Here is a 14,701-nt window from a genome sequence, read left to right as displayed (position 1 = left end):
TGTAGTAATAATAATATAGTCATAATAATAAAAACGACGCATAACACTCATAGGCGGTGTGATCCGGGCAAGTAGTGCTCTGTGTCCGGTCCAATAACACTTGCTTAGGATCTGATCGGTCCGGTCTTCGGTCTGTTAACAACTGTTTAGGGTCTGGTCTTCGGTGCGTTGTCGAGTCTGTGATGTCACATTTGGTACTGGCGACAGTGGCAGTACCTCAGTTATGTAAAGGAGCTATAAGTAAAATATTTACTGTAAAATGAACCTAAATCATTCTCATTTGTCCCCTGGGATGGAAGTAACATTGCCTATAAACAATCAGTCCTCTCCATCAACAATGTTTTAGTCAAATATTTCTCCTGTCAAACTTAGAGGTACGGTCCAGAACTACTTGGGTTCAGAGTGTAGCCCGTGTTTACTTCCTGGTTTCTGAGCCAATCATATGAGAGTTCACAGAGTTCCCAAAGCAGAGCGCAACATTTGGTATTTTATCTTGGTAAAAGAGCAGCAGCCTGCAAACATGGAAGCCAGTAAGAGAAGCGGACCGGAAATAGAACAAGATACATCGTCATAGACCTGTCCTGTGGAAGTAAAAATTTACAACAGCAACACCATTTAAAAACGGCATATTAGATTGTGATTGGCAAGCTGTTGTTCCAATTAGAGCCACAAGGTGTCAGTATTACTTATAGCTCCTTTTAAAAGGGCTTCCAGTGTTGCCTGTCTCTGTTTCTCTAAGTGTCATTCTGTCGCAAGGCGACGGGGTTTAGGCGCTTTATGGATAAAAATAGTCGGCATGGTAGGTAACGACCACCTGTTAGCTCCTTCATCAATTTTGTTCACACAAAGTACTTAGTCTCCTGGAGAGAAGTGTTGAAAGCACAATTGTGGGTCCAATGGAGGTTGATTTTTCTCATTGCTTTTCTCTTTTTCTTTTTCCTGAGGGAAGAGATTAAGACTCTCCTCACTTTTTCAGGTTTTTTTTTTTTGTTTTGAAATTGCAGCCAACAGCGATAATGTGTGGCATTGTCTAAATTTACACCACTCAAACTTAATATAATGGGAAAAAATAAAAACAACTGTAGGTTCCAGTCCAGTAGGACCTAACCGCGTCATTAACCCAGCATGCATTGCACAGGTGAAAAAAACATAACAAAGGATATACAACTTTTGAAGTAAATACATTTTACGTATTTCAGACAGAAATTTTTAAGTTAATAGGAAAATTATCATTAATTATTAATATTTAGGCCAGCATGTTCAACTAATCACGGATCCCTTTAAAATAAAAACCGCATCTTACCAAAATCTAAACAACGTTCTGCTCTTTTGACTTCAGGTTGGTCGTGGTGTATAGAGAGGAGCCCACTCAGCCCCTCCAGGCCCCTCAGCCATGGGTCTCCTGACCTACCTGAAGAGCCTGTTCATCCTGCAGCTGCTGATGGGCTTTGTGTTTGTGGTGAGCGGCCTCATCATAAACTTCATCCAGCTGTGCACCTGCGTCCTCTGGCCGATCAACAGGCAGCTCTACCGCAGAATCAACTGCCGGCTCTCCTACTCTCTGTGGAGTCGTGAGTACATCATCCTGCCTTGCATGTTTGGACTCTCTCTGATGCCGCCCAGAGCCTTCCTAAAGTATTAACACCCCCTGATCTTTCATATTTGTTACGCTACGACCACAAACATCAGCATATTTTATTAAGGTTTCCTTTATTGTCATTATTAGAATGTTTCCGAGACAGAAAAAGTTTAGTCTTGGTCTCACCCGACTAGAAAACTCTCCTTCCACATGTTTGTTAGGGCTGTGCATAAAAATCGATACAAAGATTAATATCGATGTTTTTTAAAAACGATTTAATATCGATATTCTGGCTTTCAATATTGATATACCTCCCAACCCCTAGGGGGCGTTATTACAGAGCTGCATTACTGTTCACAATGAGGAAGTGCAAGTGAGACGAATTTGTGGAACGGCCATCAGGATTTTAAAAGCGCCTTCGTCCCTAAAATCAGTTATACAATTATACGATGAATTTCGTTATACAAATAATCTTGTTCTAAACATTTATTTTATTAGAAAGTTAAAATTATCGATTGAGAAATTAGCGCCCTCTGGTGTACACATCATGAACTAAAGAAAACCTTGTGATTATAGTAGTCGCATTGTTGTTTTTTTTTTTTTAGAAAAACGAACAGGGAATAGAACAAAGAACACACACAAAGCGAAGGCATACCTTATTAAAATACATTTATCAAGCACAAAATGCATACATATGCAAATCAAATAAATGATAAAAAAAACTTCTAACTTTAAAAAAATTCAAAATCAAATACGTTTCTGTACTCCTATGTGTTTATAGCTGGGGGTTTATGTACTTTAAGAAATGGTTTATATATTTTTATTTCCCTAACCACAACTGGGAAACATTTTTGCTATAAAAAAAACAATGTATTTTTTATATATTTCTGTTGTTTATTTTTTAGAATATGCATTATTGCCGCAAATACAAAGATATTCAAAAAGAAACCCCTGCCTCGAAAAAATACAAAAGAATAAAAAAGTAAGAAAAACGAAATATTTCCCACCGGAAGTTATTCTGTTTGCACACGCGCAAATGAGCTGATGGTACGGATCGGGTAGTGACATGTCCGACAGGATTTTAGAAGCGCCTTCGTCCCTAAAATCAGACGTTTGGGCACATTTTTGTTTCTGTCATACATTAAATGCATTGAACCAAATACACTTTATTTTCCTGTTAATATATCAGCGTTCAATAAATTGAGCTTAAATATAATATTTGGCTGGTTCTGTTGATTGAATGACTTTGAGCATTAATTTGAAAGTAATAAATAAATCTTGACATTGGAGTCAAATCAAATTAAGCTGAGCTATATTGAGAATCATTTGGAATCGGCTCATCCTAGATCTATCCAGTCCTAATATTTGCTGTGTCCCCCTTCATGAGCAGACATCTTGTTCTTTTCTCCTTGCCTTAAGGTCAGATTTGTGGACTAAAGGCTGTCTTGTCAACAGAAGCTTCAGATCTCTGCAGCGCCTCAAGGGTTACCACAATTACATGTCATTTTGTGCTAGCCTCGCACACGCAGTTCCTTCCTATGTGAGGAAATGTGAAAGGCTCTGTGTCAGACAGAGAGAGCTGCAGGATTCCTTTATTTGCTGCACGTCTGACAGAGCAGGCGGAGGACAAGGGGCCGTCGGCTGAACTTTCACACAGTCCCGCGCCAAACTCTGAGACACAAATGACTCGGCTGCTGCTAACCTTTTGACAGATATTTTTACTTGGAAAAGCTCTACCCAAATATTTATTAGAGCAGAACAGATGCCTGAATTTTTTTTTGACGTTTAAAGTGTTTATATCATCATGCAGTCACTGTTTGTTTTCACGCAGAGCTGGTGATGATGCTGGAGTGGTGGTCGGGCACAGAATGCACCCTATACACCGACCAGGCTACGGTGGACAAGTTCGGCAAGGAGCACGTCATCATCATCCTCAACCACAACTTTGAAATCGACTTCCTCTGTGGCTGGACCATATGTGAAAGATATGGGGTCTTAGGGGTCAGTGGAGCGCCAGATTGGGACCACGGACATCGGAAATAGTTCTTAGCTGTATATTTTTACATCGTTCTAACTGTAAAAGTGTCTTTCTGGTCTCTCTAGAGTTCAAAAGTGCTGGCCAAGCATGAGCTGCTGAAGGTCCCTCTGATCGGTTGGACCTGGTACTTTCTAGAAATAGTTTTTTGCAAAAGAAGGTGGGAGGAGGACCGAGACACCGTCTTTGCAGGCCTGGACAGGCTCAAGGACTATCCTGAATATATGTGGGTGCGTACTTGTCTTGGCTGTTGATCTCCTGGCATGTTGAAGTGTGATGATGTGTTATCTGTTTTAGATCTGTCACACCTGGCTGCAGACATCCGTTTATACAAACATAGCTCTTACAGACACTATCTTTGACTGGTTCCATTCTTTAAACAATTTTATCAGAATAAAACTACTCACTCAGGGATTTCTGATGTCCTGATTACTTGAGAGCACCAGCTGAAGTTAACATTTCTCAACAGAATTCAATTTGATTTTATTTATATAGCACCAATTCACAACACATGTCCTCTTAAGGCACTTTGCAAAGACAAATTCAATCAAATCATCCAGACAGATTAGTAAAAAATTCCCCTATCTAAGGAAACCCAGCAGGTTGCATCAAGTCTTAACAAGCAGCATTCACTCCTCCTGAAAGAGCGTAGAGTCACAAGGAGAGTTGTCTGCATTGTTGATGGCTTTGCAGCAATCCCTCATACTGAGCATGCATGAGGCGATAGTGGAGAGGAAAACTCCCCTTTAACAGGAAGGAAAACCTCCAGCAGAACCAGAACCAGGCTCAGTGTGAACGCTCATCTGCCTCGACCGACTGGGGTTTAGAGAAGACAGAGCAGAGACACAGAAACCACAGAAGCACACATTGACCCAGGAATACTTTCTATGTTATATGGCAATAGCGGATGATCTGTCTTCCCTGGATGATGTCACAGCTAACAGAACGCCAGACCAAGTGTATGTATCCTGAATATTTCTAATTTTGGCGATTATTCCAGAGGTGAAAAAAGGAAACCCTGAAAACCCGTTTAATAATGGATTTAAATGACATGTTTGTGTAATTTATTTCCTTTTTCTCACATGTTCAAGTATTTCTTGATGCACAAATCTGCTGTAAATGTAAGAAGAGATGCAGTTTTGTAGAGTATATATATATATATATATATATATATATATATATATATATATATATATATATATATATATATATATATATATCTATATATATATATATATATTATATATATATATATATATATATATATTTTTATTTTATTTTTTTTGAGACATTGAGTTTAAAAGGCTGTTCCAATCAGACATTATTCTCCCATCGAGTCGGGCCCAGTTAAGTTGGTTTACCCTCCATCTGTCAGCTTCAGTGCTCCCGTGAGGTTAGATGGTGACATTGTTTGAGCATCATGTCTCACTGAGGTGAATCTGATCTGTAATTCAACTAAGCAGAGGGAGCAGGACAAGAGATAAGAGGACCGCCGTATCCTGTGATTTGATTTTCTTCCTACTGTTTTTGTATAAATGCTGCCTCTGTCTCCACAGTTTCTGCTGTACTGTGAAGGGACGCGCTTTACGGAGAAGAAGCACCAAATCAGCATGCAGGTAGCAGAGAGTAAAGGTCTGCCCAAGCTCAAGTATCACCTTTTACCCCGAACCAAAGGATTCACCACCACGATGCAGTGTCTTAAAGGCACAGGTGCGCTAGCTACATTGACACACACCAGCATCACACACTGAGATAAACTAAGGTGCTTTATTTGTTCTCACTGTGTTTTTTTTTTTTTCTGTCTCATAGTCACTGCTGTGTATGATGTGACTTTAAACTTCAAGGACAAGCAGACTCCCACTCTGCTGAGCATCGTCAACGGCAAGAAATACAAAGCTGACCTGCGCGTTAAGTAAGTTCAGCTCATTTTCTCTGTTTACTTTATGTTTTTTCAATTAAAGAAGAATTAATGATAAATGTCTCTTACCTCCTGCTGTGATTCAGTCATCAGTAGGCGAATGGAGCAGGTTAGACTCCAGCACATTAATGGTTTGAGTAATGACTAAACGCATCTTAGGTGACTGAGAAACTAGAACATTTCTAGCAGGAACTGAATTTTGATTAAAAAATGTCATTTAATTGAAATTACAAAAAAAATACCATAGGGTGTATAGATTGTGAGGATTTATTTCTAGGTTGCAGGGGGTTTCCAGGATTGAAATTAATTGACAAAGCACCCCCTGGTGGTTAAAAGTCAGCACTGCAGACCACATGTTTTCACTTCATTGTCTCTACGCTGTCTCCCAAGCAAAGGATTTGCTTTTATCATTTTCCACCCCTGGAGAGGTCTGGGGGGATGTGTGTAAAAAAAATAAATATAAATAAAGAAATAAATATATACGTTTTTCAAAGATTATTATTTACTTTATTTTTAGAATCTCTTATTTATTCCTTAACAAAATAAAGGCATTGCTTGCAATTTCTCAGACATAACTTTGAGTTGCTGTTTTAAACGCTGTGCAGCTAATATTATCGTTGTTATCGTTATTATTATTGTTGTAATTACCAACACTAGTTAATTGATTTACACAAATAAATGTAAAGACTAAACAAACAAACTAAAAGCTTTATTAAATGGCCGTCTCACTGCTTCTTGAACTAACTAGGATCATAGCCCTACTTCAGCTTTCGGGTATTTCATGATGTGTGTAACATGCATAATTATCCCCTGCTGTCAGCCTTTATCAAAGTTAATCTTTTTCAACATTTTAAAGGCCCATAATGTTATAAAAAAAATACTGGATCTTCTCCTTCAATATTGAATACAATATTGAATTTAGTAAACAAGAAAAATAGATAAATCAAAATTAGTAAATCACAGCATCTTCACCTCCTTTAAATCTGATCTAAACGAAAGAAACTGAACATAAAAGATAATCCCGAGGCAGAACCTGCAGCATCAATGTCAAGGGAGAGATTTCTGTTATATATATTTTATATAAAATCTGTGTGGAGCTTCAGGCTGAAAGTCTTTTTCCACCTAAAAAAGCATTTTATCTTTCCACGGCTATTATTTAATATTACTGTATGCTTAAAATGACACTTTTTCCAGCTGGAATTAGGACCGTGGACTTGTTAGTTTACATCCCGTGTGATGATTTGTGTTTGGACTTTGCTGAAGTCCACTTCTGCGATCGGTCCCATGTAATCGTGGGCTTTCTCCCATCCAGGCGGTTTCCTGTGGAGGAAATACCGGACGATGAGCAGGAGTGTGCCAACTGGCTGCACAAGCTGTACCAGGAGAAGGTGAGCATAAATTTAATCCGATCTTCTTCATTCTGTTCTTATATTCTTTAACAAGGGAGCGGCCATTCTGTCAGTATCTATTTTGCGGTGGTTGAATGTACCTTTTATGGTTTATGGTTTATAATGATGTTGTGTTCTGCTCTCTGTTTCTCAGGACGCCTTACAGGAGCAGTACAACAAGGAAGGAAAGTTCCCCGGACCTACAATTATCCCACCGCGCCGCCCGTGGACGCTGCTTAACTTCCTGTTCTGGGCCACCCTCCTGTTGTCGCCCCTCATCAATTTTGCGTGCGGCGTGGTCGTCAGCGGCTCCCCGCTCCTCATCATTGGTTTCATCACCTTCCTCATCATCGGTGAGTTAAACTAACCTGACAACAGCCAGCTGCATGTATCGCTCCGCCTAGCTCCACTCACATACATCTGGGACACCGCCATAGGAATTGCCTTTACTGAAGGCTGGGCCTTATCAAAACTCCTTGCATATGATTGGATAAGCCACTTGTCTGTCATCTTTATCGACGTGCTATTTCAACCACTCACACCGAAGCTAACCCGTGACGCTGATGAGACCGACGCAGTTTTAATGTGTTTGCCGCTCTAGTGCAGGGTTTCCCGCAGCGCTATCTTGGCGAGGCGGCCGCGGAAAACGTGTCGTCCACCCCCCCCCCCCCCCCCCCCCCCCCCCGCCGCTCCGCGAGCCGGTCCGCGGAGAAAAAGTCATCCATCCACCCCCCCACCCCCCCCCCCCCCCCCCCCCCCCCCCGCGAGTCGGTCCGCCTCGCATAAGCAAATTCCTGCGGGAAACACTGTAGTGGCAAGCGTTTTATTGACAGTGAGCTGACAGGAAGAGGGGGGAAGACAGGCGGCAAAGCGCCGCGGGTCGGAGTCGATCCTGGGCCGACCGCGTCGAGGACTAAAGGCCTCCTAACATGGTTCGCGCTAACCGCTAACGGTTAGCCGCTAACCGCTTGTTAGCGGCTAACCGCTTGCCAAATCCGGTCGGGAGAAGGACGAAAACATGGTTTCCACCAACAAAAGCCTTCAGAGCCGTTCTCTGATGTTCTTTTAATGAAACAATATCAGATAGATTGGACAACACGGAAGAAATAGCAGCATCAATGCTAACGCTTGCTTCCTCGATGCGAGCCGCCATTGTTGTTGGAATCTCACGGTGGCTTCTCCACTACGTCACATCCATGAAACACCCGCCCTGCGTCCTGATTGGCCAGACCAAAAATTTGGTTGGGGAAATCACTTTAAATGAGCCGTGTCCCAGATGTATGTGAGTGGAGCTAGGCGGAGCGATACATGCAGCTGGCTGTTGTCAGGTTAGAGTTAAACGGGCTCCAGAATGAAAATCTAATGCAACTTAATTTTGAATGACAAAACCAGGTGCTGCACCGTGCAGGAATATCTATACTACGTTTTGCAGTTTTTAATGTTATTAACTCAAACTTTAATGTGTTTTATTAGAAATGAATGTGGGAAAGCACCATAAAGTAGGCTTACTTTTTAAGTGGAAGCAAAATTTTATCGTTTGGAAATGCCACAGCCAACCTACCGAGACAAATATTTTCCCTTTAGATCAGGGGTGTCAAACATACGGCCCGCGGGCCGGTTCCGGCCCGCCGAACAATTTAGTCCGGCCCGGTGGCTAAATGCATTATCATTATAAAAAAATATGTTTTTTTTAATCCAGTGTCCTGTCTGGCAATGTGGCAATAAGAATTGTTGTCTTAATTCCAAAAAGAGCTCATCAGATTTGACTTTCACAAGTGGAGCAGTACTGCTTTTACCATAGTGCTCCGCTTGATTTATGAATGTGAATAGTTTTATTATGATTCATGCGGGGAATATCTCAAATGATATGGACTATACAATGGGAAAGTAGGAGAGGAAAAGAAGAACAAGAAGAACAAAAGAAAAGATAAAAGGAAGAGAATGATAAAACAATTATTGAAAAAAACATGTACTTCGTTTAATTGAAAATCTGCAGTTCCTATATTGTCCACGAGGGGCGCTGTGTTTAAATCAGCAGATGGTAGCCCTGAGCTTCAGACGTGGAAAATTGATTTTATATAATTTCTTAATCTGTTTGATGTATTTTGTCATGCAGGACAGTGTTTTTAAGTTCCAAAAAATGTGAATAAATGTTTTTCAACATTGTACAATCACTGTGATCAGTTCTTATGCATAATGCACTTAAGTAAATGTTTAACTGAGTAAAAATATTGTTGAAATTGCACATACGTTTCTTAAAAACGCTGAGGTTATTCATAATATATTGTGTAAAAGTGAAATTCATTTCATATAAAAATGAACAAAAAGTCCACTTTTATTAGTTCTATTTAATCTTGCAACGAGTTAACTCGTGTGGCCCTCTTGAGATCAGATTAAGCTGTATGCGGCCCCTCAACCAAAATGAGTTTGACACCCCTGGTGTAGATGTACAAATCCTGTAAGGCAGGGCAAGGCAAATTTATTTATATAGCACAATTCAGTACAGAGACAATGCAAAGTGCTTTACATGATTAAAATATAGGAAAATAAAACAGAATAAAAGCAAGTAGGGATAGAATGTAGAAACAAAAACATTAAAGAAGAACATTAAAAACAGTTTAACTAGAACAGTCAAAGGCGATTTTAAACTAATTTTAAACTGTAGAGAGATGCCCCAAAAGACTTGCAGCTGTAGTTTTAGTTTTCCTTCTCTGTTAGAACTATGCAAAACTTTGTTTTGGTCTTTCACACGTAAACCGAAAAGAACGCATTAAAGTTCTTGGTTGTAATGTCAAAAATGTTAAAAAGGTTCAAAAGGTATGACAATCTTTTAAAGGGATTATAGATCATAAGTGTTGCCTTTTGTGTTGACGTCCTCATTCACCGCTGTTGTTTTTGTGTCCCTCTTTTGTCCTTCCCAGCCTCTGTAGCTATTCGACGTCTCATCGGAGTCACAGAGGTGAAGAAAACAGGGTCCAGTTACGGAAACCAGGAGGCCAAGAAACAAAACTAAACTGTGTTAACCCCCTCCCGTGTTGGGCCGTGTTCGTACGGCCGCCCCCCCCCGCGGTGTCTCCCTCCCTGCCCAGCTCCGTCCTCCTCCTACCATCGACTGCGTCGGCCGGCCGGGGAGGAGGCCCACCTGTGAAAACATAACTAACACCAGGGTCAAAAAAAAATCCTGCCGGCGCTAGAGTGGGAGAGAATAACAGAAGGTGTGGGAATGAGGCTCTCTGGTGCATCACAGATTATTGGGGGGGGGGGGGGGGTCCATTTTCCGAGGTCATTTTCTAAACTACAAAAGCCCCGTTCACTTCCTGTCAGCCGTCAGCCAGTTTGGGAATTATTTTTGAGCTTGCGTAAAGCGGTCTAATCCATATTGATTGTCTTTATCTACACCGCCATCTAGCGCCATCTTTTTTTTTTTTTTTCTTAAGAAGATCTTGTGATAGAAATCGGTGCCTTTAGGCCCAGCCTGGCTTTCCTTTTTATCAGGTCGCTTCACAAAAATCACTCAAAACCTGCCAAAAAGCTGGAATAAATTTTGTGAAATGAACATTAGAGGTGCACCGATGAGGATTCTGTGGCGAATATCCAGTCTCAACTTAATGTGAAGCTTCAAACCTGCATGCTGCAGATTTCATAATTACAGATTCCCGTTAAGAATGTTGTTTTTCCTTCCTGCTTTGAGCCATTGTTTTACTAGAAGAGGCACCGCTAGAGCGAAATCGCTGTAAAAAATTTAGTTTACTAATATTGAAAAGCAGAAACAAAATGAATAAAATGGGATGAATGAATGCCCAAAAGGGTCAAACTTTCTATTCTGCTGCCCCACAGCGACACTGATTATGAGGTTTTTTTTTTGGTTTCAGACTTGCTGAAAATCAGCTGATTGGAGCCACCAGACGATTTTTCTCGGTGCATCTCTAAGAGAAAATCTAAAACTAGCTTGAAAATCGTCTCCAGAGGGACGCTTAATGGCTGTCGGAGAGTCTTTTTATTATTATTATTATTATTACATATTTAAATGGAAAGAAATAATGCATTTGATTTGAAATTCCTAACAAAATTCTCTAAATACAGACGTATCAGCGCGCCTTTAGTCTTGGTTTCGGCTGACCTGCGTCACACGTTGGATCGGACAGGCTGGTGTCCGTCAAACTACACCAAGGGCTCTGAATGCGCAAACTTTAAAACGCACGTCGCTTCATTTCGCCGGTCGGATTTCACTTCCGCATTTAGGAGCTCGCATTTTTCTCATCAGCGTGCATCCGGACGTTCTCCGACCTCCTAAATGTGCTCCTTCAACACAGATTCAGGGGGCAAAGCTCACCGACTGTCCACGTGTAGCCACACAGCTGTTAGCGTAGACTGCAATAGGAGTATTTTTAACCTTTGCCTTAAATCAAGCTTGCTCAGGCAAGGGATTGCTTATTTTACCTCCCTTTTGAAATGCATAATGCCACTTTGGTCCCGTTTGAAATACTCACCCTTGATTCCTGTCAGTACACTAATGCATGGTGGAGTAGGAACAGTTGATTACTACAATTACTGAAGAATTTGAAATTAACTCAGTCGTTTAATAGGAACATGTTAATTGAAGGTTTATTTTGTAAAGCTTTGTTTGATCAAATCACTTTAAATCTTCAGAGTGGACATAAAAGGAATTTATTAGTTTGTTTTAGGAAGAAAAATGATCTATGAGACAAGAGAAAACGCTTTATTTCATTCAATAGCGTAAAGGAATTTGATTTTTTTTTTTTTTTTTTGCATCAAACGGTCTTTTTTTGTTTTTTCTATAGGAGGATCTTTTGTTATCCATATTAAATCATTTCAGATGAATTCGAGGAATTTATTTTTGTTGTCTTAAAAAAAAAACTTAAACAAAAACAACTTTGAATACATTATAGGAAGGTTTTGATTTCTTGAATTTAAAACGCAGGCAGGTTTCCACACTGCCGGTCCTCCTGGGTGGCACATGAGAGAACCTGGGGTCACGTTTTGGAAGCAAAACATGGATGAATGAGACTTTCTGGGATCATTACTCCACAGCAGGAAAATGTCCAGCTCCTCTTTCTGTAGTCGTCTCTAACCAGACAGATTTCATGCAAGCCTTAATTAGTATCTAGGGCCAAAAGTGCCACAATTTGGTGAATACCAGTAAATAGATCCTGAATAAGCATTTATATTGGTGACAATTTAAATTGGAAATAATGAATATCTACGTGTATTTATATCAAAAATTTATATAATGGATTATTCAATGAAAAAAAGCATTAAATGTAGTTTGATTTAAAAATTTTATTAAAGGTTTTAGATTCATTATTTTGCTATTTGTTTAGTATGAAGTAATTAATAGAAAATATTAGGGTTGAAACAATTCGAACAATGCAATATATAAAATATTTAAACATTCATGTAGTTGTTGAGGTATTTAATTTATGTACTTCATTTTTTTATCTAAATTGTCACCTTTATTGATGTTTGTTTAGCGATTCAATTGGATTGAGGCACTTTTGGCCATGAAATTAGTGCTGCTTGGTTATTATTTCTATTATTTTTAAAGGTGTAGACCTTAACCCATGTGGCAGAGATTGAATTGAAGAATTTAGGACCCAATTTTAGCTGGTAAATGTGCAGCTTGCTGGGATTAAGTACAGTTTTCTTTTTCTACTCATACGTGTTCTCTGAACCAGAACCAGCATTGACACCAGTTTATATCCCAACAATTTCTGCCATTCACAGGAAAATCACATTGCAAAGCAGAAAAGACAAGATGCTTTATTTACATATAAATAAACATGTTTTTTTTCTGTATTTGATTTATTTTTTTATTACACTGAAATGATTCTTTAAATAAAGGCCAACTATTAGCGCTTTATTTTGGAAAAATCATCAATTTATTTCCTTTAGTTGCACTTCTTGCATCAGCTATTAGTTGTTTTTTTTTCTACAGCTATAATTTTTATGTTTTTCTTCCACATAAACATTTGAGAATATTAAAGGATTTAATCTTGAAGCAACTTCTACTCCTTGGATTTGTGTGTCTTGAGTTTCTCTGTGCATGAACACGCAGCCTGCAGGTGAAAGGTGTGCAGCAGCAGCAGCCTGCTTTTTCCACCCATGATCAGAGTCACGCTCACATTCATTCACCTTTTTGTTTTTCACCACACATCCACAGTTTTCACCTGCCATTCGACACATTAGGTGACAGCGGTGGGACTTAGTGTAAACTACAGACGTGTGTGTATATAAACTAAATGCTGAATGTCCAACACTTTTAGAAACTAGAGCTGTGCGTAGCTGCTTTTTAGACTTTTTGAATGACCTGTTTTGTCGGTGTTCCGCCTACAACCGCAGGGTTTCTTGTACATAATGTAAATAAGGATGATGCTCTGTTTAGAAATGCCCTAGATGCTCTTCTTGTTTTTCCACAGTGTGCTCTCTGAATGACTGCACTGTTATTTCAGGCTACAACCAAATCTCTACCCCTGGGGGGGCAACAGAAGAAAGATCAAAGTGGAGCTGTAAATACCTGCAGCTGCGACGCCTCTTTCATTTGAAACCACAACAGGGAGCTGGGGTTAAATTATGCTCTCAAAGCTCTTTCTGGACCTCGCGATTAAACATTTCTTAATGCACTCCCCTTTTTTTTTTTTTTTTTTTTTTATAATTGCATGATGTGCATTTTTTTTGCACAGTCGGTGAATTGAGTTCAATCTGACTCAGGGATTCTTTTACAGACTGGTGATGCAACTGCTGTGGCATTAACTCTGACTCTGAATAAAGAGGCTTTCTGGGGAACGTACCTGTGTGTCTTTGCAGTTTTTTTTGTCACTACATTCTCATTTTATTTGGATAATCAGCTAGTACAAATTATGTAGCTGTAGGGATTACTATCTAAAATGCTGGAGGTAATCTGTGCAGTTTCAATGACTTCCTGGATTTCAATCACTCAAATAATTTAAAAGCTTATTGCATTACTGTGAACACAGTAGTGAGTAGTCTGCAGCAAATTATTCTAAAACAGTTGTCTTTTGTGACTTGTGAGGTTAAAGGTTCAATTTAGTTTATTTAAAGCCAAGGTATTTTACAAAATCATTTCAATCAAATTTCAAAGACCGGTTCCAGGTCAAATACATTTATTCCCAGTTGACCTTGGTTGCCAAACATTGCAGTCAAAATCGGTTTATTATTCAGACTGATTAAAAGATGTTCAAAAAGATTGAGTCAGACTTGCAGCCTTCGCTCCTGGATGAGCATGTAGTTACAGAGGACAGTTGCCTGCAATGTCTCGTTGACTGCAGCAATACCTCATACCAAGCATGCACGTAGCGACGGTGGGGAGAAAAACTCCAGCAGAGCCGGGTTCTTCTGAAAGACCCACTGACAAAAAAATGTCACTGGGTGTTTTACTTGATTTGGGCATTTCCTGCTTGGACTGCCTCACTGTGGTCATTAATACAGCTACAAGCAAGCCTTAAACCCTAAAACATATTTAAGTAAGCATATGAATAAATAAGCTAAATTCATAAACTAAATACATTTCTACTTTCCCCAAAGTAATAAAAAACGTAGACTAATACTCTTTAATATATTTTTTTGTTCATATACAAACACATTCTGTACAATTTTCAGCAAGAATAGAAAGGTATCCTAATAAGTTGCACTTTTCTCTTACACTGTCATTTTTTTCACTATTACTGTTTTTCTTCTGTTAGTTTCCCTTGCATAGTCTCATTTATGTTATATTTTACTCTTGTTTATCTGCATGTCTTCGT

At 39.5% G+C, this 14,701-nt stretch overlaps 1 protein-coding gene across 3 annotated transcripts in view; it reads left to right on the top strand.

The window, feature by feature from the left end:
* Positions 1-13,728, top strand: part of agpat3 (1-acylglycerol-3-phosphate O-acyltransferase 3) — a 30,996-nt gene extending 17,268 nt beyond the window's left edge. For all 3 annotated transcript variants that reach the window (XM_012850998.3, XM_012850999.3, XM_036139538.1), the window contains exons 3-10: positions 1,340-1,571; positions 3,411-3,580; positions 3,683-3,844; positions 5,171-5,324; positions 5,424-5,526; positions 6,845-6,920; positions 7,075-7,273; positions 9,842-13,728. In XM_012850998.3, the coding sequence (XP_012706452.1) occupies positions 1,394-1,571; positions 3,411-3,580; positions 3,683-3,844; positions 5,171-5,324; positions 5,424-5,526; positions 6,845-6,920; positions 7,075-7,273; positions 9,842-9,933 (1,134 nt within the window). In that variant the 5' untranslated portion in view covers positions 1,340-1,393 and the 3' untranslated portion in view covers positions 9,934-13,728. The remainder of the gene's footprint in view (positions 1-1,339; positions 1,572-3,410; positions 3,581-3,682; positions 3,845-5,170; positions 5,325-5,423; positions 5,527-6,844; positions 6,921-7,074; positions 7,274-9,841) is intronic.
* The last annotated feature ends 973 nt before the right edge of the window (positions 13,729-14,701 follow it).

The sequence above is a fragment of the Fundulus heteroclitus genome, chromosome 7 (genome assembly GCF_011125445.2).
Source record: "Fundulus heteroclitus isolate FHET01 chromosome 7, MU-UCD_Fhet_4.1, whole genome shotgun sequence".
Taxonomy (NCBI): Eukaryota; Metazoa; Chordata; class Actinopteri; order Cyprinodontiformes; family Fundulidae; genus Fundulus; species Fundulus heteroclitus.
This window is presented reverse-complemented; position numbering and strand designations above follow the sequence as displayed.